This window comes from Haliotis cracherodii, unplaced genomic scaffold, assembly GCF_022045235.1.
Source record: "Haliotis cracherodii isolate W230 unplaced genomic scaffold, xgHalCrac1.p SCAF_1, whole genome shotgun sequence".
Classification (NCBI taxonomy): domain Eukaryota; kingdom Metazoa; phylum Mollusca; class Gastropoda; order Lepetellida; family Haliotidae; genus Haliotis; species Haliotis cracherodii.
In genome coordinates this window covers 29,004,658-29,031,229 of record NW_027266264.1, presented here as the reverse complement: position 1 = coordinate 29,031,229, position 26,572 = coordinate 29,004,658, and the positions used below count along the sequence as shown (strand labels likewise).

Below are 26,572 nucleotides of genomic sequence, written 5' to 3'. Positions count from 1 at the left end.
GAAAATATTATGCATGCTGCGTTTCACAGCGTATGAATTCCCATATGCTTTCTTCCCAATACCATTATTACAACTGAGAGTACTGTTTATGCTGATCTAGGTAGTTTTTCTTCTTGTTTTAATTACATTCAAATGTATTGACCGCATATTATTACAATGTATATAAATTAGATAGTTTGGTTTCAGTTATATCTTAATATCATACATATATACGTTTCCCTCACATTTACCAAATGGTCATTTTCTTCATATAAGCGAAAAAACTCTTTCAATATTCAATAAAAAATTCTGCTAAAAGCAGAGTTGATTGTCCGATTCCGACTATATCATGAGCATGTGTTTATTAATCACTATGAAATAGTGATGATACCATGTGATCGCGAACAGATGAGCGAAGCAGTCACAAACACATGCAAAAGCAAGTCAATTGTGGTAACCATAATGTGTGAACTGTTTGTTTAAAACTGTTTCCACGCAGGATTGGCCAAAGTAATGGAGGAAGGAGATAAAAAGGTAGGACAGTTTTCCTCGATCCGTTATTTCAGTTAGTTTTGTGTGAGTGGCGGCACTGTGAGTGAGTGGAAGGGGTTTAACGCCACCTTGAACTGATTGTTACGGTATGTTCAATTACATCAGCGTATGTCAGCTTAATGTGGGAGGAAAGCACAAAGTGACAACACAGGTCCAAGGTGGTATCCACTTCGATAAGCCCAAACACGTATAGTTCTGACAAATGCATCGTATGGAAGCATACATTATTTGTCAGGGACTGGTAATTTAGTGTAAACAATTACTTGGAAAACTATGTTAATACCTGTATTACAGCTATGAAAGAAGACATAATTATGAAAAGCCTGTAAATCTGTAAATTTGTACCCGACATTACCTTTTTTCATGTACCACACTATTTCAGATGTATGTATTGTATATGGGCCAGTGGCCTTAGTACAAATAAAGACTTCTTCTTCTTCACTAGTATAGAGAAAGGAGTGCGGAGGTTGGTATCATATTTTGCCGACCCCCCATTTTATGTTTGCTAACATTTTGTATTGCCCCCCCCCCCCCCCCCCCCCCCCCCCCCTCAACCTAAATAACAACTTTAAAAAAAGTACAAGTAACATTTTCATGATCCCCCTACCTACAACAAACAGTTCCTAAATATGTTGAAAATTATGTTCAGTCATTTTGTTTTATTCTAAAGAATGTCATCCCTGCCTTCGTCAAAGGCTACAGCCCGCCACAACCTCCGAGAACAAGAAGTTGGGACATTTTCAATGTGGAGGATTACAAGGACCAAGATGAGCGAGTGAAGCACGTATGTAACGGGAGTTTGTTATATAAACCATATTTTACTCTGTTACTGTTCATGGCGTTGTCCCGTGGTAGAATAGGTCTTCAGCAACCCATGCTTGTCGTAAGAGGCGACTAAAGGGGTCGGGTGGTCAGGCTCGCTGACTAGGTTGATGCATGTCCCTATTGCGTGGATCGATGCTCAATCCACATGTTGTCAATCCCTGGATTGTCTGGTCCAGACTCGATTATTTACAGCCCGTCGTCATATAGCTGGAATATTGCTGAGCGCGGCGTTAAACAACAAACAAACAAATAACGCTGTTGTCAAATGCGAAATGAAGACAAAGACGAAATACCCCTTATATGTTCTTTGATAGTTAATAGGGAGGTAAATAAGGATAGACGGATAGTTCGACTGACGACGTCTAAACAGACAAGTTTATTGTATGATCGGCAACCACACAAACCAGACCGATTTATGGCATGTCAAAATATTTATTGGCGACCAGATTTATGAAGATTATAAACATAAATACCAGCCAGCTATAAAAACACAATAGTGTTATTACGGCAAGATCACCTTTTAAGCACGAACCTCACCCTGTCAGTTAGATATATGATTTGGTTGGTTGGTTGGTTGGTTGTTTAACGCCGCACTCGGCAATATTCCAGCTATATGACGGCGGTCTGTAAATAATCGAGTCTGGACCAGACAATCCAGTGATTAATATCATGAGCATCGACCCATGTAATTGGGATCGATGACCGTGCATCAACCAAGTCAGCGAGCCTGACCACCCGATCCCGTTAGTCGCCTTTTTACGACAAGCACAGTCGCCTTTTACGGCTGAAGGGTTGCTGAAGACCTATTCTATCCCGGATCTTCACGGGTCTGTTAGATATATGAAGGGAACGATTATCAACATAGATTCCCTGCGTGTGGGTTCAAACCTTGTTTTGTACAAAATTAAAGAACCTGGTGGCAAAATCACAAAATTGAACCCCAAAACACAACCACTTTGGATAAAATTGAGCTGCACGTGCAGGCTGAGCAGCTTGGCCCTATATAAGTGGCAGCGTTCAATTACACCTCAGAAAAACTCGCCTAACGGAAGCAGTAAGAAACCATCAATGGAGGATGAAAGTTGGAACATCCCAAACACAGGTTGCAAGGCGTTTCAACGTGCATCTATTCAACGTTGGTGGTTTGCAACACCCAGTCATGACAACTTGAAGTGTCGGTTATCGCAAGGCGGGAGCGTTCGGGAGCATTCGGGAGCATTCGGGAGCATTCAGCATTCGGCAGCTCCGAAATCGGTTTTGGACGGCAATTCACACTGCTTATGCCACAATCGTAGCAAGGGTGAGTGAGTGAGTATGGTTGTACGCCGCTTTTAGCAATATTCCAGCAATATCACGGTGGGGGACACCAGAAATGGGCTTCACACATTGTACCCATGTCGTGAATCGAACCCGGGTCTTCGGCGTGACAAGCGAACGCTTTAACCAATAGGCTACCCGACCGCCCCCGTAGCAAGGAACGCAACATCAGTGAAAGAACAGTTCGGTGACGTCTTACCTTTACTTACATGTTTAGACCTCTGCGCCATTTCCATAGACTCTGACACTTTGTCCTTTTCCGTTGGGATCTTGCATGTTATCACTTCTTGGGAAGAACAGATCGTTTTTCTATGAAATAAATAATGTTGATTATCGAAATTGCTTTTATTTTTCAATTCTGGTTAGTAGATGAAGGTGTTCCAGTTAGCATTGAAAAAATATGTGAACACTGACAACTTAAGAACCACAACAAGGCATACTGCATGTACGTAATTCGTTAAGACAGTCGAGTATATATCTAAGAGACTGACAACTTATCGAAATTTTGGAAAGGAGGAAAACGAAATGAGAATGTTCCAGAAAGAAATATTTTTTGGCTCAAGTAATACAAAAACTCACTGGTTTTCCTAAAATATTGTCTGTTTTAAAAAGGTTACAAACTATATTCCGATATATTAATCATATCTCAAGGTTTCATATTATCTCAGTTATTGATGGATTTATCTGTATATTGATTAAATCATGCAGATACCAGAAGACAAGCTCCGCGACTTCCCCACCCTTGTGAGTCATCTGACCGACGGTCTCACCACTGATGTCCAGAAAGTCAGAGCCATCTTTTCCTGGATGGGTCATCGAAACCTCATGGAGACTGAATACCCGAACGACACAGATCTCTACTCACCAAAAGGATACTTGAAGCGTATGAAGGACACATCTTCTTTGTATGCTGTGCTGTTTGCCATTCTTTGCAGGTATTTGAGAGTTCTGTGTTCACACTGCTTGTATTTGTCCAGACTGTTGCCGTGTTTATAGCGCTACACCACTGAGACACCACGAAAGTTGAAAATTGAGACCTCACTAAGACACATACTCCCTGTCCTTATTATATGCTCTTAATGCCGAACGTCAGGCAGGGCAACAAGTACTGTCATTAACGTCTTTTGTTGTGATGCGACCGGGGAATCGAACCACCGACCTCCCTCTGTCCGGCCAGCGTTCTATCCCCTAGACTACGAAGGCGGTCTATATGTGTGGTAGATAAGAAAACATGAAAGTCTGGATTTTGCAGATAATTGTTCAAGATTAGACAGTACGAGAAGGTGGGAGTACGTCAATCTCCTTTCGAGATAAAATTGAGAAGAGACGGATGACGCATATTGCGTGGGGGACGTACCAGCACCAAATACGTTCTGATTTTTCCATTTTCCCTCTGTGAAATGTACGTTTGACAATTCCAGGCCGAGTTCAGATAACTCGCTGGTGAGTGAGTTAGTCTGATTTTACGCCGCTTTCAGCAATATTCCAGCAATATCAGGGCACCAGAAATGGGGACACCAGAAATGGGCTTCACACATTGTACCCATGTCGGGAAACGAACCCAGATCTTTGGCGCGATGAGCCAACGCTTTAACCACTAGGCTGCCCGACCGCCCTTAACTCGCTGGTACTGACAGTAACTACAGTAACATAAGATTAACCAATTCATTAGTATAGCCGTTTATCCTATTCAAACTTTGAAGTACGTTTGCTGTTCCAGAGAGGCTAACTTAGAATGCGTGATTCTGCAAGGCAACTGCAAGGCAGGGGATTACGAAGTCGGAGACAGGGACATAAGTCGGTTCATTAGCCACTGGAATGCTGTGTTTATAAAGGGAGCGTGGAGGTTCGTGCATTGCTTGTGGGCTTTCACCTCGCTGGTTGGCCGGAAGACTGGGGGCTGGTTAAAGGTCGAACACAGAGGAGGGCAAGTACGCGAAGACATTGAACAAAGTGAAGGAAAACACCAGAACAGCAAGGCAGATGATGTTTACTTCTTTATAGAACCTGAGCAGTTAAATATGTTGTGTAGATCAGAAAAGGAGAAATGGCAACTTTTGAAGACGCCGTTCTCTAAAAAGAGATTTATAGGTTGCCCCTACATTCGACTGAAGTTTACAGAATACGGTTTCACATTCAAAGGCAGACAATCTGGTGTGATCACGACAAAAATGGGACAGTGCAAAGTAACAATCTTATCAAAACTGAAGCACACCCTGACGTATGAACTGTTTTATAAGAAGGACCAAGAACGACAGTTCCCAGAAGCCACATCAGCAGATAGATATGTGATTATGGAGAACAAAAATGATATGGACGAAATCAACCTCACCCTAAATCTTCCAGTAACAGGAGTCTACAGGCTGAGGCTGATGGAAGGCTCTACAAGACACCGTCTCTGCGACTTCAAGATAGTATGCAAGGAAACTTTGGCTAACTACAGACCACCTCCGAGACCTGACATCAACTGGGGCCCCGGACCGGCTGCCAAGGCTGCAGGGATCAGGAATATTTCTCACAAATATGGGATTATCTCTGTTAAGCGTGATGAAAACATGTCAGTTCATTTCAATATCAAGAAGGGTCAGAAAGTCGGGGCACGTCTGACGAGTGAGACATTCCCAATAGATGAAACAAAACAATATATTTCAGTCTCGGTCATCAACCAGCATGTACAAATCAAGCTGAGGCCAGAAATCGGGACTTACGCTCTGCAAATTGATACATCTATTCGAAACACGAGTGAAAGGAAAAATGTCCTAAATTATGTTATAGAGTCCGGGCCTACCAACAAGCGGCTGGATTGCGACAGAGAGGTAATATACTGTAGTTTGTCTCCTGATTGGGGAGGTGGGGGGATGGGAGTTTGGGGGGGGGGGGGGGGGGGGGGGGTTGGATTGTCAAGGGTTGTCAGTTGTCTTTAACCCCCCTTTGGCATGCCAGAATTTTCTGATTTGGGGTTCAAATCCCGGGTCTACCCTATTTAGTAAAGGTTTGTCTGCACCATATAGTGCCCAAGGGTTTCACCAAAGTGGTTTCACCGATATAACTGGAATACTGTTAAAAACGGCGATAAACCCAACTCACTCACTCACAATGCACGACAACTAATGCCACACATTCATTCAGAATGACAATAGAATTGTGTCGTTCCTATTCATTGACTACACGTATGTTAAACCACAATGTTAAGGTGTGAGTACAATTTGTCATGTTTACTGTTTTTGTACCAACAGCCCACTGACGAGAGACTAGTCCGTGAACGATTGTTGGAAGCAGCACGCAAGGCGAACAAGGAAGATCTCATCAAATACATTGGACGGTTCAAACAAATGCAGATGGGGGATGTGAGCGTCTACACTAAAGCCATACAATCACTGGAAACGGTAGAGATCAAAGAACGTAAGTACATGTAGTTCATACGAACCATGTACTTACATGCATATTAGCTGGGAATGTGTCCTGGGTTATATACCAACGGAACAACGTAGGTATGATAATATAAAATTCAATAAAATTGAATTCATTCTGAAATTAAATAATGTATCTTTCATGAAGACATCTCTTCGACCTTACAGCCGTGACTCAGTTTGCACGTGCATGTTCATGATGACGTCATTCGAGATCATGTTCTACCCTTTGTGCAAATGCAGGGCCGTAACGTCACGCTGTAGCAGGATCATACCTAGCACGCCTTGTCATCTGACACCTGACACATGACACGCCTTGTCATCTGACACCTGACACCTGACACGCCTTGTCACCTGACACCTGACACCTGACACGCCTTGTCACCTGACACATGACACATGACACGCCTTGTCACCTGACACCTGACACGCCTTGTCACCTGACACCTGACACGCCTTGTCACCTGACACCTGACACGCCTTGTCACCTGACACCTGACACGCCTTGTCACCTGACGCCTGACACCTGACACGCCTTGTCACATGACACCTGACACCTGACACCTGGCACGCCTTGTCACCTGACAACTGACACCCCTTGTCACCTGACACCTGACACGCCTTGTCACCTGACACGCCTGACACCTGACACGCATTGACGCCTGACACCTGACACGCCTTGTCACCTGATACCTGATATAATATTGTTTCACAAATAGGAATAACGTGCTCACTTTCGGTCTTTCCAACATAGGACTGATTGTGGTGCGGATTTTTAACCAAACCTTTATCACTTGATACACATTTGTCTGTATGCCATGGAGTCTACATGTACATAGGACTACATGGACTCATTGGTATGAATTATATGGTCGATTTGTGTGGTCATCAGACTCTGCTGACCGAACGGCGACTTCTGGGCAAACACATTTGTTTTAATAATTCACAACGAAAAGAATTTTAACATCTCCATCATTTTTTTTTAAAAACACTTTAATGATTAGTGTTACCCTAATGTTTTATCAAAGAGCTGAAACAGGCCGTGCTGAGGAACCGAACGGACGAGCTAAAGAAGGCCATCAGACGGGCCAATTCATCAGACGTGGCGGAGAGACTGACTTCGAATGTCCATGAAGCTGAGATGGTTCTCAGCGAGCTCCAGCGACGTCAGGCAAATCCTCGGGTGGTGTCACCGTTGAATAACAGGACCATTGCGGAATTGAAGGCCATTCGGCACCTAACTGTACCACTTCAAAATGTGCTGACAGCGGTGTTTCTACTGCTTGGAGAAAACAGATGGACATTACAGGTACATGGTAGAGCGAGTGAGTGAGTTGGGTTTAACGCCGCTTTTAACAGTATTCCGGTTATATCACGTCGTATCAGCTGAATGTGGGAGGAAAGCCCGAACTGATGGAGGTCTTAGTTGTTTACCATTTCCGTGAAATCCACGCGCACGGGTATGGTGCTGACAAACCTATAAACACAATCGGGGCGAACCGGGATTCGAACCCGCAATCATAGGTTTCAGGCGTGCCCAAGGGACGCAACTCTGCATAGCGAATTGCGGTACGCCTTGGACTACTGGGCCTCCCGTGCCCCTGCTACATGGTAGAGCAAATAGATATATATCATGTCCAAAAAATTAGAGCCACCATGACTAGTATGTTTGTTTGTTGTTTAACGCCACACTCAACAATATTCGAGTTATATGATGGCAGTCTGAAAATATTCGTGTCTGGACCAGAAAATCCAGTGATTGATATCATGAGCATTGATCCATGCAATTGGGATACGATGACATGCATCAACCAAGTCAGCGAGTCTGATGACTACCCAATCCCGTTAGTCGCCTCTTACGAGTACAACAAGCATAGTCGCCTTTTACGGCAAGCATAGGTTGCTGAAGACCTATTCTAACCCGGATCTTCCCGGGTCGGTTAGGTTAAAAACTGTGATAGGTATGAAAGTCTCTTCCTCTTTATCAACCATCAGCACACAAGTTTGTGGATACATAGGTTAACACATCACGTAAGTTCTGCTCATGATTCCAATGACTTCGTAGTTCCGAGTGATTACGGAAGATTGTCATACAATATGGCAAAATTTTGCACAAACGTATTGGTATATTGTGTACTGTGTTCATAGTAAGTGGTTATGGATTTCAGGATCCGAAATACATTCTTAGCCAACTGAAGCGACACTCGGCAGACGAGCTGCTACATCGTTTGAAGGACTCCACTAACCATGTTCCACCAGATGTAGTGATGGAAGCCAAACGATTGCTGGACACAACTCCGGGCGAGCGACTAGCTAGGGCTTGTCCCCCAGCACACAAGCTCTACCAGGAAGTGAGTATACGTAGAGACACGTGTAACGTGAGCCAGGACCCACACGAAGGTATTTGTTCACATAACTTGATAACCGTGAAGATCCGGGGTAGAATCCGGGCCACTATGCTTGTCGTAAGAGGCGATTAACAGGATCAACAGGACTCGATGACTTTTTAATGATGCATGTCATCGTATCCAATTGCGTGGATCGATGCTCATGATGTGAATCAATGGATTGTCTGGTCCAGACTCGTGTATTTACAGACCAACGTCATGTAGCTCGAATATTGTTGTTAAACAACAAACAAACAAACAAACAAACACATAACTTGATGTTGCTTTGTGCATGCCTGACAGTGTATGTTTAGGATTTATGTGTTAAAATATTGTTGTTGCAACTATTATCACTGACACTGTCAAGTCAACCATTTCAATTCATAATACATGATTTTATATTTTATAATGGTCCTAAGAAAGAAAACATAAAGTGTCCAATAGGCTATGCAAACTCTTGGTCATGATTTTGACACCAACACCTTAAGCTGCCCAAAATTTCAAATTAGAGACTTGTAACTCCTAATAGGCAGACGGACTATTTTTCAAAGAACAAATAACAAATGATGACTTGTTTGTGTTATTGTTTCCTGTGTTAAGTTGTTGATTTTCCCACAGGCTGTGAACATTGTGGCTGGCTATGGTGGAATTCCCAGGACACAAACGTCACCAAGTATTTGCAACCAGTCTTCGCCTTGAATTCCTCCTGCTACTTGAGATGCCAACAAGGGTCATTGGTCACCAAGTATTTGCAACCAGTCTTCACCTTTCACTCCTGCTTCTTTCAAAGAGGGAGTGAATATGGTTTTACGCTGCTTTTAGCAATATTCCAGCAATATCACGGCGGGGGACACCAGAAATGGGCTTCACTCATTGTACCCATGTCGGGAATCGAATCCGGATCTCGGGCGCGACGAGCGAAAGCTTTAACCACTAGGCTACCACATGTTTTCCAAATCGTAAGATTTCCTCAGCATAAACAAAATTGGAAATTAGCAAAGTACGACATAAATCCCAAACGCTACCATTGGCATTATTATTTCGTGTTTGTTATAACATTGTATATGATCAGGGGCATACTGTTTTCTGTATTGTTATATTGTGTTAATGATGAGTGTACAATGTGAAATGTATTGTTCAGCATGTCAGATCTTACTTCAAGAATACAATGTTTAAATCTGTATATTCTACATAGATGTTGCTATGACATATTATATATTTTTATATTAGTATATACATGTATACACTGATTGTCAGGGTTAAGGAACATCAGAATTTAACATATTTAATTAAACTCTTTCCCCAATCCTATGAATTATCTGGTAGAAGCTGAGTCCGTTGTAGGTTTCCGTCTAGATCATGAGCAAGTGTTTATGGATCACTATCAAAAAGTGATTGACACCAGGTGAGTGTACTCTGCTCCACTGCCACCCATGACAAACACATGCACAGCCAAAACAAGTGTCACCTGAACAAACACTGGATCCTATGGTACAGGTTCTAATAGAGAATTGCATCCGACATCCCTCTGGTCAGTGGTGTCGGACCCAAAAATCTACATAATTTGTATACAAACTTCTGCAGGGAAAAGTGTTTGATTTCAAATGCATTGATGCTGAAAAGCAATATTATGTTGTATATATATTATCATGCAATAAATATATTTGTAGAGTAGATGGGTATATAACTCTATTGATTGGAGGACCACAGTGTGGCCAGACATTCAAATTAGATGGTACAGAATATAGAGCTATACTGTTTTGTTTGTTTGTTGTTTAACGCCGCACTCAGCAATATTCCAGCTATATGACGGCGTTCTGTAATTAATCGAGTCTGGACAAGACAATCCAGTGATTGACATCATGAGCATCGATCCGCGCAATTGGGATCGATGACATGCATCAACCAAGTTAGCGTGCCTGACCACCCGATCCCGTTAGTCGTTAAGCACAGTCGCCTTTTATGGCAAGTATGGGTTGCTGAAGACCTATTCTACCCCGGATCTTCACGGGTCTTTTTCATACTGACATGGATTGATAACATACTACCTAGTCAGAGATCTATCAAGGACATTGTGTGGCAAGTATGAGTGACCCCTCTCAGGCAGTTACTCTTACGGGGAACGGGGACCAATCTAATGTAAACAATATTGAATGAAATTTTGAATACAATTAACACTATAGATTACAAACATAAGATATACAATGAACACTTTTTACAACCAGACAGTGTAATTACAAGATTAAATTGCATATTCAGTACACATTTGTTGACCTGGTATTTCCGGTGTTACGTGCTCACGGTAATGTCTTTGTGTTTGGGAAAAAAACATCAAAACTCGAAGACGACCCCCACATTTGTTTACCATGATATATGTTAGTAAACAACAGAAGCTAAAGAAGATGTCAGTCTAAGTATTTAAATAATGGGTATCACTTGTGAGTGTCAACGTGTGCGAAATATGCATAATGTCGGAAAGCGCACGTTACATCTCTAACAGTATGTAAGTTGTGATTTTCACTTTTCAGATGCAAAAATGTGTTTTTAATAACTAAACAAGTTCAGATTCTGTATTCACACATAAATGACAAGGGTGGTGCAGTGGTGTAAGCATCTGCTTAGCTGGGGGGATACATGTATCAAGTAATAGAGATTGCTGGCAGGTGAGATTCCAACAAGTTGAGGCTTAATTGTAGTTATTGTTTGTATGGCATGATCAAATCTGAACCACCTTGTGTTTGAATACATCATATCAATGTTTCATATTCCTAGACCTTGTGGCGTCATAGGGCACAATTTTTCACAATTTCATTTTCTGTTCACTTAAAACAACGCTTTTTTACACTTGCCTGTAAATAATACCTGTCTGGAATTGGCAAACATGTGGTCGAAAGCATGACACGTTCCTACTAAATAACGTTGGGGATCACTTAAAACAACGCTTCTTTTACACTTGCCTGTGAATGATACCTGTCTGGACTTGGCAAACATGTGGTCGAAAGCATGACACGTTCCTACTAAATAACGTTGGGGATCACTTAAAACAACGCTTCTTTTACACTTGCCTGTAAATGATACCTGTCTGGACTTGGCAAACATGTGGTCGAAAGCATGACACGTTCCTACTAAATAACGTTGGGGATCACTTAAAACAACGCTTCTTTTACACTTGCCTGTAAATGATACCTGTCTGCACTTGGCAAACATGTGGTCGAAAGCATGACACGGTCCTGCTAAATAACGTTGGGGATCACTTAAAACAACGCTTCTTTTACACTGCCTGTAAATGATACCTGTCTGGACTTGGCAAACATGTGGTCGAAAGCATGACACGGTCCTACTAAATAACGTTGGGGATCACTTAAAACAACACTTTTTTACACTTGCCTGTAAATAATACCTGTCTGGACTTGGCAAACATGTGGTGGGAGGCATGAGCACCACCACCTGAACACAATGACACGGTCCTACTAAATAACGTCGGGGGTATTGTCGGGATACATCCGGGAGCATGAGACTAAATAATAAAATGTATTCTATATTCTTGTGTTCTTGTAATAATAATAACCTTCAATGGCCCTTTAAATATGTCTTACCTTGTTAGTTTTATTTAATGTTTGTTTGTTTTTGTTTTGCTGTGCGTTTTGACATGTTTTATTGACTGACTGCACTGTATTACTAAACTCCCAGACGTCTGATGAAACCTCCCGGACGCTCCCGGAAGTTAAATAGTAGGTCCCCAATGACATGCATTCAAACAAGTCACCGAGTCAGACCAGTTCATCCTCCTTTGTCACCTCCCGCATAGGATACTGATGATCTGTTCATCCCTGGTGTCCCCATAGGGTAGATGTTATCACCAGACCACTTTTGTGATGATACATGTTACAGTAAGACATAGTTATTGGAAATACAAATGAAATCTGCCAGTTCCCCTGTGAAATCCGAATATTTTGGCACTAAAGTGCCAGTGGCATCCACACGTTTTGGCTGGAAGTTGATGAACAATTTATGGATAACAACTTCTTTATTCCATATCTGTCCATATCAGCAACTGCCCCAGTCACAAAATCAACGTGGAAAGCATCCAACATCCTCCATGACTTCACTGAAAGAAAACTAACAGAAGCAGTCCACATTCCCCGCCACAAGCCATCAATCAACAAAGATCAAGGCTATTACATCCTATCCACCTAGTATGAATTCATTAAGCAATAATCACCCCACCTGTGTCATTGGCTTCCTCATCATGTATTCTCTGCCCATCATGTTGTTACAGTATCATCCTTCCTGTGTCATTACATAACTTACTCATGTTAATCTCTCTCTTGTATACAACTGTTGCTACTCCACCTACTATATATATTCTGTACCATGTTCATCATTCAGCCTTACTTGATAACTTTATAAGGATCTATACCGAAACGTCGCCTTTACAGTAAATAAAGAAGTTGTTATCCATAAATTGGCTCTACATTATACAGAATTTGTTACTCACAATAGTTTGTAGTAAAGTGCTCAGGACCTTGATATAGTTTGTACGACCATAGGTGGATCCACAGAGGGTCACGGACAACCCCACCTCACTCACTCACTCACTCACTCACTCACTCACTCACTCACGCACGCACGCACGCACGCACGCACGCACACACACACCTCATTAAGAGAGGATTTTGATATTTTGGACCCCTCACTTTTAAAAATACTTGATCTGTCCTTAATAACCATTTGTACATTATCTTTGTGTTCGTTTAATCATGTTCTACTGTACAATGCGTGTCATATTCAGCACCCACAAAGATGGCTGAAAATAAGGGCATCAGCAACACCCCAGCTTCATCCTAGCTGCCTTACATGTACCAGTGTGGCCAGACATACCAGAGGCTGATAGTGTGAGCAATCATACATGCCATGAGTACACAAAGATACACTCAACCAGGTGACACATTGCAGCCATCTGAGTCTCACTACTCAGCTCACACGGCAATCCTCAGGTATTGGGACCTCCCCAGGACTCCCACGTACAAAGAAAGCATCTGTGACTGCAGATGTTGAGTATCCTCCATGATCTTTTAAATTTAAAACTTCTTTTCCTCATCCACATTAAAAATATCAGCTGAGTTTCAATACTCAGCTCACACGGCAATCCTCAGGTATTGGGACCTCCCCAGGACTCCCACGTACAAAGAAAGCATCTGTGACTGCGGATGTTGAGTATCCTCCATGATCTATTAAATTTAAAAGTTCTTTTCCTCATCCACATTAAAAAATATCAGCTCTAAATTAAGCGTATCTCTGACACTATAAGTTCATGCCTCTCCTACATGAGTGTGGATAAAATGACAAACACGAAAATAGTATGTTGCAATTTATTATCATTGTGTATCACTTAAAACAAATGTAACAAAGATGATGGAAAAGATGCTTCTTTAAGTCTGATAATACTGCTTGAATACATGATGTATCAAACCCATAAAAAACAATTGATCAATATTTTTACAGTTTTATGAGGCCAGCTCAAACAAATGATGACACATTATAGGGGCTGCCATTTCAAGTTTTATATTACAGGCTTTTTGATTCTTATGAAAACAAAAACATGAAAATCTGTTTACAAGTGAAAAGTCACAAATTGCCACCCTGAAAAAGCATTGTCTATAAAAGTGTAAGGAAACATAACTTTTAGTCAATAATCTATTGCTTTACTCTTCCGTGAAAATTCCCAAAATTTGAGACCATTTTACATAAATTTTGCAACTATATATATGTATGGACACCTATGTCTACACTACTGATACAGTTCAACATTGTAACAAATGTTGCGTCACATGTACATATGACTTGTCCTAACTGAATAGAGGAAAATATCAACTGTTTTACAATAAACCACCTCCGTGGTCTAGAAGTAAAGCGTCCGCCCGGAGAGCAGTAGGTCCGGGATTCAATCCATGGCCGCGTCAAACCAAAGACGTTAAAGATAGTACTTGATGTTTACCTGCCTGGCACTCGGCATTAAGGGTCTAAAACATGGACTGGTCAGCTCCAAGTCAGTATACTGTGTCTGAGTGGGGTATCTATGTTAAACTGCCGCATGGTATCTCAGGTGGCTAGCACTATAAAATCGGCATCAGTGCGGACTAGTACAAGCAGCCACACACACACACACATGCATGCACGTCGCTATATAAGTGAGATAATCTTAGACACGATGTTAAACACCGTTTCCCCTCACCTCACCTAATTTAATTTACAATAGGTTATTCACTCCAGGCATTTAGGTTCAAACTGACTGTAAATAATTATTTTGTGAAATAAACATGTTAAACTAGTCATAAACTTTGAGATGTCCTTACCAGCAGAACATCCCAGAAAGACAGCAGGTTTCTCAGGTACTATGCCCGTAAAGGCAGGAGTCTGGAAGTGAATTCAAATTATCTGCTGAGTTTGAGGCCTATGGAAACACAACTCGCAGCAGGAATAGCAGCTTCATAAACTTCATCAACTGTTTGCGACTGACCATTTTCTAGTCGATGGAGGAGAGGGGATTTTCTGAAAAAAACATACGTGCCCAGAAAATACTTCAAAACGACAATTATGCTTCACACTGTTGAGAAACAACATAGAAAAATAAATTGTCTGACACAAAAAAATACATTGTTGCAAGAATTTTTAAAATTATAATTAGGCCTATTAAAAGCATGTGGTTCCCAGCAGTAGCTGAAAAAATATTTAGTGTCTATGCAAAACCCCAGCCCCCTTCCTGCATTACATCTTTGTAACTCTGTCGGGAATCCTTTCAGCGTGCCATTACATATCACAGAGATATTGTCATCAACATGTCCAATATGTGTCATCACGGGAGCAAACATGGGAATGTAAGTGCAAAGATCAAAACAAGGCTAAAATCCAAACAAGGAAAAGGACTTGGTATTCCTGCTCAGCCCAAAACATATATTCATCATCTACCTAAATGTATAAGGCTACATTACCTATATATCTGTGCAATGGTAAACAATCTAAGAAACACATACATCAATACTTGTACCATATTAAAGCCATGGGTTGACCGATTAACATAGAGCAAAAATATTTCTCTTATAATGCTAGCAATCTAAAGTAAAACCATTTTTTATTAATTAAAAAGGAAATACTTAGATATTATGAAATTACAAAATTTATTGCACATTCGACTTCTTTATATTTACTAACGGGATCGGAATGGTCAGGCTTGCTAACTTGGTTGATGCATGTCATCGATCCAAATTGTGTGGATCGATGCTCATGATATCAATCACTGGATTGCGTGGTCCACACTCGATTATTTACAGACCACCGTCATATAGCTGTAATATTGCTGAGTGCCGTGTTAAACAACAAACAAAACAAACAAACATGCACATGAAATAACAACACATACATGCACACTCTATGTTGACATTGAAATGTAAAATATGATGGGAAATGGTAAAAAAAAAAAATAATTAAAAAAAATAAATCTTGGTTTGACTCAACAAAATATATGAAGAATATGTTCTGTGTTCCCCATTATAATACAGAAGTGAAATGTTGGACACATCAGAACAATGTCATCGAAGGGTAGGTTTTAACCACTTGGGTGTCTTACTGTCCCAACACACTAAAAGAACCTGGTGACTAGACAAACACATCAATGGCTGAGAACTCATTATTGAGTGAGAGAGTGAGTGAGTATGGTTTTACAATGGCTGAGAACTCATTATTGAGTGAGGGAGTGAGTGAGTATGGTTTTACACCGCTTTTAGCAATATTTCAGCAATATCACGGCGGGGGACACCAGAAATGGGCTTCACACATTGTACCCATGTCGGGAATCGAACCCAGGTCTTCGGCGTGATTAGCGAATGCTTTAACCACTAGGCTACCTGACCGCCCCTCATTATTGACTTTGAAGGAAGGAAGGCTACTTCCAGGGAGTTTATACTGTTCTATAGTCAATACTGTGTTGTTCTTACAGGAACATATATATATATTCTCTGTCTCATAGCATTTACTTTTGTTGTTCCTATAGGTACATATATACTGTAATTCTTGAAATTAACGCGAGTTGAATTAAATGCGAAAAATGTGAGTGGTCTTCATTCGGATTAATGAAACTTCTCATTTATGTCTCCAAAATGACTATCAACAATAAGAATTTAGATCGCGGGAATAACAACTTGAATATATACACAAAAACGGTTTATTGAGCAGCAGTTGTAACAAGTCCATAACAATGTCATTTAAAGAAAAGGAATTACACAATGGGCGTCCGGTGAGTTATCACTGCTGGGGTCAAGAGTTCTTCCCAATCATGTCAAACGAGGCATCATTGACCACTGTTTAATTGGATTAGGGTAAGGATTCCTATCATTCCACTGGGGATGGGGTAAGGGGAGTCACATTTTTGGTGAGGCGTCATCAGGCGTATTAATTTGGAGACACATTAATTTCAAGATTTACAGTATATTCTCTGCCTCATAGCATTTACTTTTGTTGTTCCTAAAGGTACATATATATATGTTCTCTCCCTCATAGCATTTATTCTCCTGATGAAGGAGTAAGTATATACTCCGAAACATTGGGTTCCTCATACAAAAGAAGTTGACATCCATATATTCCCTTCCTTATAAATGTCAGATTATCAGTGTGCATTTCTGTCATATGGTCATTTCTATACCAAGAGAAAAATGTAAGTCAGTGACAACTGTAAGGTAAAAAGAGAGCAGATTATAACCGTGGGAGTCAGCACAATATCAGTACTAATTTGAACTTTAAACAACAATAAGCACCAGTCAGAACAACTTCTTCCACATTAAAACATTCCACTGGACATAACACATGTAGATTGCAGAACTATTATAAATTACACAAAAACAAATTTAAAAAGATCAAACTACTTGTGAGTTTATAACAATCAATACAATAACATAACTGTCAAATGTCATCTGAAAACAATATACATCAACATTTTGCTACATCACATGCAGCTCATAACAAATGTTTGCCAAAGTGCAACAATATGTGGACAAGAGTAGCATTTATCATCCAAAACTGACTCCCACAGGAGATATGGCTTGGGTGAGATCAAGCGATATTCACATTGTAGATAACACTGCAATGAAATTGCATCACAATGCTTTGCAGTCATTGGTTACCATGACGTCACAATCAAGTGACATCTGTGAAGGCTCTGCTACTGAAGATGTAAGCAGTACTTTTTACACTTAAGACACTGTTTATTACTGTCTACAAACTGAAAAGGTTGGAAGAATGATGTTGGATGATAAATAAAATCACACCCTCGTGTCTTTTGATCAACAAAAGTTGATAAAAGTGGAAAGTTTTTCCACTTTTATCAACTCATGTTGATATATTTGATATCAAAAGACACTCAGATGACATTCTCTATATATAGGCAATGATACTTTAGACTTCCCAATCCCTATGCAAAGCAATTCTCCAATGATTAAAAAAAAGATTTAGAATTTGTATAGATTTAAGCTTGATGTAAGATGTAAGCTTTCCTATGAACAAAATGAAGCTATTGCCAGCAAGTGATATGTGAAACATGTACATATTGTTTCAGGAAGATGAAATTAGCACAGCAGTTCTTTGTTTTCGACTGTTTTTGCATGGAGGACCACATGTCTACCTGTATTAAGAATGTACCACAGAGTCATAAAGCAAATCATATATGGCTGAATGATACAGACTGAATATGGCTATCATGGCTACCTTATTAAAGACTTTGTGAGCTATATCGGACATGTCCGGCGCATATGACCGTTTCCGGACCTCTGGCTATATGATTATGAAAAAACACCAAAACTCACATAAATATCATTTTTTTGCCCAGTTCTCAAGGTTGTATGTGAGTGACCATTGACCTTGATATTGATGTTAATACTGATTGCACTATATACCACATGCATTACAAATATGTCTACAAATCTAACATCTGTAGTATCCTTCAGTACTCTCTGGATCCAGGTCATTGACCATCACTTACCAAAGTCCAAATGAGTTATTGGCATCTAAAACAGAAAGAATAGCTTGGACGCAAAAGTGTATCAATTAATTGCCTTTCTTCATTGAAGTCATCTTCCCGAGACAAGGGAGTTAACTGACTGTAAGAGTCCAGTTTCCACCCTTGCAGAACTAGACTAGAATTTCAGGGCTCGATCATAGCACCACCACTGGCTATTACGAGTTATGTCCCTTTTATGTCCCTCCTATTGACCAAGCAGATTCTACCTCTCAATCACTGCATTTGATTCAAACAAAATGTTGGCACCCAGTGAAGACAATCTGATCAATAATCAAGATCTATATTGTAATAAAATGGGTCTCACTTCGCAAAGTGCATCAAATCACTTGAGCACCTTGATTTAAAACATGAAAAGATTTGGAAAATATCTGTTGAAGGGTAAGTTGTCGGTACACATGTTTTGCAAATCTTGGAATCGACCGACATCTGAACAGTAGTTTAAGAACCGGATGTTGACAATTTTGATTGGACTATGCAAAGACTCCTTAGTCTAGCCAAAATATAACTCCATAATACCAGCCTAGTTCGACAAGGGTGGAAACTGTGCTTTTATTGTCTGTTGACTCCCTTGCCTCGGGTTGCAATGAAGCAGGAGGCACCTAAGAAGCAAGACTGTCTTGCTTTGTCAGCTCCCTCTCTTCTCTGGACACGCTATTCCAAAAATGTGTAACTTCATTTATCCTCCTTCGTCCCATAGCCTCCCACACAGACAGCTCTGTCTGCAGTGACCTTGGCTTGGGACTGACCCTGACACTGGACACAACCATATTCCCTGCTGTTGTCATCATGAATACAGGGCCTCTTTCAATCTGCCCATCGTCCAGCCTTGCAGTTGATTCATTCTCAAGTACTGACAGCTTTGGCCTTCGATGATTAGGTTGTTTTTCATTGACACCAATAATTAGTATCTTCCCTTTGTTTGTTCCCACCCATAGCGTATCATGCACAACCTGTATAGATGATACAAGTGTCCCAGAGGGTTTTCTGGACTTGAAGTTTGCTGGTATGGTGTTGTATTTAGCACTTAACTGGGGTGCAGTTTCACCAAGCACAATGTTAGGTGGTTGAAGGCTTTGAGAAGAGGCACCTCCTTTCTTAACAGTTGGGCTTCGTGGTGGTAGGACAGGAGGCTTGTCAGATGATGCATTTGAATCCGGTTCTAACTGAGGTGATCGTCCTGGGGATTTAGAAGCTGATCTTTTAGGCACATCTGATGGACTGGGGACACCCAGTGTCGATCGGCGAGGTGGAAGAGCTGGAGGCTTATCTGACCTATCCTTATCATACACAGCTCCCTCACCTTTGTTGCTGATGTCCCCAGTGGAAATAGATTTCCTGGGAGGTGGCACAGGTGGTTGGATCTCTTGTAGAGAGCTTGTCGATAGTCGGGGTGGTCTCGGGGGAGGTGGGCTTTCCTCTGTTGGCACTGATATCCTACGTGGTCCAAGGGATAGAGTGGGAGGAATGGTCTCACTGCTCTCAGTAGGGCTTGTTGAAAACCATGTAGTTCTTTTCTTATTCCTGGGCGGACGAACTGGAACAGAGTCACTGATTGCCTTTTTTCCTGAATTCAAGGTAAGTCTTGTTGGGTGTCTGGGTGGTGGTATGTTAGGTGCCTTCGAGGGAGTCCCTTTTCCAGTTGTTTTAGATGTGGGAATGCTTAGTTTGTCAGTTACTACTCCTCGTGACTCTACACATTGATACAGGTCAGAGTCTTCATCATCACTGGCTTCATCCACTACATGACTGTCAGGTATCAATGTTATATATTCATGTGGTTCTAAGGATCTATGCTTAGCTTTAACATGCTCTTCCTGATCCACTTCATCATACACATTCTGGTCAGGTCTTGTTTGTTTACCTGGTGTGGGGGCAGCTGGTCTCAAGTCTACTAAAGACACTGATGGACAGGAAGTACTCAAATTGGACGTCTTCGCTGCCAAATGAGTATCATCAAATTCACCATCATCAGAATCCAAATCAGACTCCGTGTCATGTTCCGTGTCTTTGGAATTGGCTAAATATTTACACTTGACATCCCTGGCTTTCACATCCAGACAAAACAACAGCTGTCTCAGTTCTGCATCATATTCGAGAATCTTTGAGGACTTTCTGAAGGAACACCAGACCTGGTTTTCATTAGAAACTAGTTGCTGAATAACAGGATTCTTTCCCAGTTTACCTGACACACTCTCCTGCTTGATGTCAATCTCATCCTCTTTGAGTAGTGTCTGGGTGCTGACAATGACCACCTTGTGTCCACAGGCCACCCACAGTTCTCTACCCTGGCTGACCAAAGTCATCCCACACACTGACTGGTCAACTGATAGTGTCAAAGACTTCGCCATTCTCCATTGTTTGCTTGTTTTCCTCATGTTCTGCTGATGTGAGTAGATGACTACAGACCCATTGTCAAGTCCAACAAAGACATGACCCATATTCTCTTCTTCATTGTCACTCTGAAGCAGATATATCAAACAAAACATTTTATTCTTTAAAATAAACCATGTCAATATATCACTGGCAGCATAAATGAATGATTTCAAGAATATACATAAAAAACACAACTTAACTGATCTAGACACCAGTAACATGCTGGACCGACAGAAGAAATCAAGCTTGATCTTACAAATGCTTAGCCAAGATACCGATAATGAAAGTTCACTTAGCTTGAAGAAGAAAGTTGATATGATTTGTTGAAGTGAACAATGACATAGGGGTGTTACATACCGTTTTGAAAAAGATCATTGATGTTGGTATGGCACTCAGCGAGAACTTTTCCTGACACTTTGGAACACCAACACTCCCACAGCCAAACAGTTCTATCACACATTCCTGAAATAGATGGATAAAAGGGCACGTTCAGATGACAATGAACCAATGTTTCTTGTATGTTTTCAAAATGAAAAGTATTACCTTGTAGTGTTATAGCCAAACAAACATAAATATCAAACTCAATTCTTTTTCCATTAAATTGATTGATATTTGTCACAGTTACAGTTACAGTTACAGTGTATTCTATACTGAGAGGCATTAAACATACGTACTGTTTTTTTGTCACAAAGTACAGTATAAAGCTTTTGCTTTTGCGAAAACTATAATATGTTGAAAACACATTGTTGACAACTGCATAGCTCCAATGGTTAGATTTGAATCTCGAGTTTTCAAAATATGGGGACGTGATACCTCAAACACAACTAGGAACATCTGTGACAATGCAGTCGGATGAACAAAAAATCATGATGCACATGCAAAATGTACACTAAGGACCAAAACAAAAAGGCAATTATTCACATTCATAATGCCACAGTTGACCAAAGCCTAAAGGAGGGGGGAGGGAGTTCGGTTTAACGCCGCTTTTAACAGTATCCCAGTTATATCATGGCGTGTCAGCTTAATGTGGGGTGAAAGCCCGAAGTGATGCAGGTCTCAGATGTTTACCACTTCGGTGAAACCCATGAGCACGGGTATGGTGCTGACAAACCTAGAAACATAATTGGGGCGAACCGGGATTCGAACCCACAATCATAGGTTTCTGGCGTGCCCAAGGGACGCAACTCTGCACAGCGAATCACGGTGCCTTAGACAACTGGGTCACCCGTGCCCCCAAAGCCTATAGGAACCAAGCGATAGAAAATCTGCAAACTGGCTGGACACAGACAGATGTTGCTAATCACTTCCATGTCCACCTGGTGACCGTTTCGAGACTGCAGCAACATCATAGGGCAACAGGAAGTGTCCAAGACCATCCACGTCAAGAGCGCCTCGTGTGATGTCACAAAGACAAGACCAGGACATCATAAGTCATCTAAGGAATCGCTTCAGGGCCGCACAAGAGACTGTTAATGCAATGATAGGAACGAGAGGAAGGCCCATCAGTGAATGCACATCACCTGCATCATCAACATTTGACAGCTGCTAGAGGTCATCTCGGTGCCAGACAGTGGAGAGACTTCATCTTCTCAGATGAATCAGATGGTCTAACCATGAATGTTTTGCTCAACCCTGTGTTATTGAGCATGATCGCTCATTTTTCATTAAATTCATTGATATTTGTCACAGTTACAGTTACAGTGTATTCTATACTGAGAGGCATTAAACATACGTACTGTTTTTTTGTCACAAAGTACAGTATACAGCTTTTGCTTTTGCGAAAACTATAATATGTTGAAAACACATTGTTGACAACTGCATAGCTCCAATGGTTAGATTCGAATCTCGAGTTTTCAAAATATGGGGACGTGATACCTCAAACACAACTAGGAACATCTGTGACAATGCAGTCGGATGAACAAAAAATCATGATGCACATGCAAAATGTACACTAAGGACCAAAACAAAAAGGCAATTATTCACATTCATAATGCCACAGTTGACCAAAGCCTAAAGGAGGGGGGAGGGAGTTCGGTTTAACGCCGCTTTTAACAGTATCCCAGTTATATCATGGCGTGTCAGCTTAATGTGGGGTGAAAGCCCGAAGTGATGCAGGTCTCAGATGTTTACCACTTCGGTGAAACCCATGAGCACGGGTATGGTGCTGACAAACCTAGAAACATAATTGGGGCGAACCGGGATTCGAACCCACAATCATAGGTTTCTGGCGTGCCCAAGGGACGCAACTCTGCACAGCGAATCACAGTGCCTTAGACAACTGGGTCACCCGTGCCCCCAAAGCCTATAGGAACCAAGCGATAGAAAATCTGCAAACTGGCTGGACACAGACAGATGTTGCTAATCACTTCCATGTCCACCTGGTGACCGTTTCGAGACTGCAGCAACATCATAGGGCAACAGGAAGTGTCCAAGACCATCCACGTCAAGAGCGCCTCGTGTGATGTCACAAAGACAAGACCAGGACATCATAAGTCATCTAAGGAATCGCTTCAGGGCCGCACGAGAGACTGTTAATGCAATGATAGGAACGAGAGCAAGGCCCATCAGTGAATGCACATCACCTGCATCATCAACATTTGACAGCTGCTAGAGGTCATCTCGGTGCCAGACAGTGGAGAGACTTCATCTTCTCAGATGAATCAGATGGTCTATCACCGTAACCATGAATGTTTTGCTCAACCCTGTGTTATTGAGCATGATCGCTCTGTAGGAAGTGGAGTTATGGTGTGGGGAGCAATTAACGTCAACTTCCACTCTAACTTGGTTATTCTTCATGGAAATCTCAACACCTGACATTACATTGACAACGTGTTGCAACCAGTGCTTTTGCCATTGATGAGAAGACATTGACAAAATCACCTCATGTTCCACCAGGCCAGTACCAGACCTCATTGAGCTAGGATAAGACAGGACTTTTTACATCAGAACAATGTTGATGTCTGGAACTGGCCCTCACAATCACCAGATGTGATTGGTTGGTTTGTTGTTTAACCAGGCACTCAGCAATGCCTCAACCAAGTCAGCGAGTCTGACCACCCGATCCCGTCAGTCACCTCTTCTGACAAGCATAGTCGCCTTTTACGGCAAGCACGGGTTGCTGAAGACCTATTCTACCCCGAATCTTCACAAATCCGATCGCACATCTGTGGAATGAACTTGGGCGCCGTGTGAGACGTCAGTTGAATCCTCCCCAAACTGTAGATATTTACATTTAGTACTAGCGACTATGTGAATAAACAAGTCGTGGAGTGGCGTGGTTCTTCTGGGCTACCTCCTATATCATCATAATTTATATTGATATATATACTAATTAGGGTTTCCGGTTACCTGCTTTCCAGCGGGAACCCAGACTGGGTTACCTTCTTACCAGTTGGAACCCAGTCTTTCCCGGGTTTTCACTCGGGAATCTAGTAACAATTATATTTGGCAACGCAAGTTGCCACATAGCTGGGCCTGGCGGCGTTCGCTCCCATTTAGATCCGCAGCGTTGGTCGGGTTGCATCGTTTCCGTCATTTGGGCCGTAGCATTAAGTATATATTAACAATTAAATTTGGCCTGGCGGCGTTCGCTCCCATTTAGACCCGCAGCTGTGGTCGGGTTGCGTCGTTTCCGTCATTTGGGCCGTAGCATTAAGTATATATTAACAATTAAATTTGGCCTGGCGGCATTCGCTCCCATTTAGACCCGCAGCTGTGGTCGGGTTGTGACATTTCCGCCATTTGGGCCTTACCATTAATTATATATTAACAAATATGTTTGGCGACTCAAGTCGCCACATAAATACTATTTATTCCATTTCTAAATTGGGGTAGCCCTTTAGAACCTCCACACCCTCGGCCATTAAATCCACTGTTGCGTCTTTGTCATTCTTTCAACATAGCCCACCTTCCTCAGGGAGGTGGGCCATCGCTGTAATATCCTGCAATAAATACCATATAGTTCAGAAGATATGTGTTGATGATTCACACTATCCTTTACTTCTTTGGCCTAGCATATTTCCTAGCCTTAGCACATAACCCCTGATTAACCATAACAGACCAAGGTACCACTCCATATTTCAACAACATCAATAAATGTCCCAACATGTCTCTTGATTTTCTGGTCCATCACATGAATGTCTTGTTTGTTTCCAGGCCGTGCTGCATGGCAGGAGTACTGCTGTGTGACGTTGGACAAAAAACAAACTCTTACATTTTCATGCAAATTGTGTGAGTTGCATTTGCTAATAATAATAATAATTTATGCATTTGTATAGCGCAGCATTCACTGTGCATGAGTGCTCTGTGCGCTAATGGCAGGGTAGGACATGCTTACTGTTACTCACAGACATCCAGTGTCATCACTGATTTTCAGTGATCCATTCATATTATTTTCTCCACTATTTTGCTTGTTACGCCCACTGGAATCTGTTTCGGGGGATGATCTAGACTGGTTCTTCATTGGCGTTGACGTTTTATATTTACCTCTGTTCCAACAAACATCGATCTTCCAGCTTTGATCATGCAGCGAACATCAGCCCCTGGACACTCCTTGCGGGCGACATGGAAGCTTGATGTGTCCAGGTTGTAGATGGAGTAGCAGCGAACTTGTTCCTCCCCTCCTGCCTCCCAAACCCACACCTTGGTCCTTGTATCAGCAGACCGGGTCTGTGAATCACACATCACAACATTATGGCAAACCATTATTGCTCTTCATCAAAATAACTGGGCCCGGTTTCACAAAGCAATCTTTGTGGTATGAGTATCATCATGATCACTTCGTGAAACAGGGTCTTGTTTCACAAAGAAATTTTAGTGCTAAGACGGTCATAAGTTTATGTTAAAGGATAGGAGTTACGGTAGTCATAGCGCTACAATTGCTTTGTGAAACGACCCCCTGGGCCCTGGCTCAATATACCCCAACAAGGTAGCATGTTCAAAAGAGTTTTTTGTTTTTTTTCCTTGTTTTTTTATTATTCCATTTCATGTATATTGTTACAAGTGTAGGTATTAACATGTGTATACGTCACGCCGAAGACCCGGGTTCGATTCCCGACATGGGTACAATGTGTGAAGCCCATTTTTGGTGTCCCCCGCCGTGATATTGCTGGAATATTGCTAAAAGCGGCGTAAAATCATACTCACTCACTCACTCACTAACATGTGTATATATGACAGTATTAACACAAGTTATAATTTTCATAGGTGAGGACAGGCAGATTCTGTAGGATATGGCGTTATTAAGGTTCTTCTCAAACTGAGAGGGAGATTATAAATAATTGTTTACAAGAAATAGATGATTACTAATTAACAGGTAATATGTTTCAACTGCTTCAATACATTATGAGATGTAAGTTTTGCCATTTCTGAGCATATTGGTTAAATTGATTTTTTTTTAGCGATATATAATTACCTTTCCAAACAAATTGTGTCTTTTAAAGTGGAAGAAATTGTTCGAAAGATAAATCGTGTTGTTTTATGTTTGATATGTAGATGAATCTCTTTGCTAGTATAATAATATGATTTGCTACATGGTAGAGTTGTAAGTAAACTAAAAACAACTAAAAGTACACACGTTATATGTAAATAATTAAATCGCAAGTGATTCCGATGCATTTGATTGGCTAACCAAGCCATGTTTTTTAAGTGAAAAATATATT

At 41.3% G+C, this 26,572-nt stretch overlaps 2 protein-coding genes across 2 annotated transcripts in view; one reads left to right on the top strand and one right to left on the bottom strand.

Annotated features, from left to right (window-relative positions):
- The first annotated feature begins 492 nt into the window (after positions 1–492).
- On the top strand, positions 493–9,169 carry LOC139462914 (hillarin-like). The gene is made up of 8 exons (XM_071244548.1): positions 493–513; positions 1,202–1,315; positions 3,382–3,608; positions 4,394–5,489; positions 5,910–6,075; positions 7,112–7,392; positions 8,252–8,434; positions 9,089–9,169. Exons 1-8 carry the CDS (start codon positions 493–495, stop codon positions 9,167–9,169), a joined length of 2,169 nt encoding a protein of 722 aa, XP_071100649.1.
- Positions 9,170–13,843: 4,674 nt separating this feature from the next.
- The window catches only part of LOC139475515 (leucine-rich repeat serine/threonine-protein kinase 1-like), a 76,241-nt gene continuing 63,512 nt past the window's right edge, over positions 13,844–26,572 (bottom strand). Inside the window, exons 27-29 of the mRNA XM_071258710.1 lie at positions 25,398–25,580; positions 21,270–21,374; positions 13,844–20,998 (exon numbers count right to left, since the gene is read on the bottom strand). Coding sequence (XP_071114811.1) covers positions 19,139–20,998; positions 21,270–21,374; positions 25,398–25,580 — 2,148 coding nt within the window. The 3' untranslated portion in view covers positions 13,844–19,138. The remainder of the gene's footprint in view (positions 20,999–21,269; positions 21,375–25,397; positions 25,581–26,572) is intronic.

Bases quoted from the DNA above. Each gene is read 5' to 3' on its own strand.
- LOC139462914 (XM_071244548.1), top strand. From the start codon at position 493: ATGGAGGAAGGAGATAAAAAG. The intron at 1,316-3,381 runs GTATGTAACGGG...TAAATCATGCAG, and splicing joins AAGATGAGCGAGTGAAGCAC to ATACCAGAAGACAAGCTCCG. The intron at 8,435-9,088 runs GTGAGTATACGT...ATTTTCCCACAG, and splicing joins CACACAAGCTCTACCAGGAA to GCTGTGAACATTGTGGCTGG.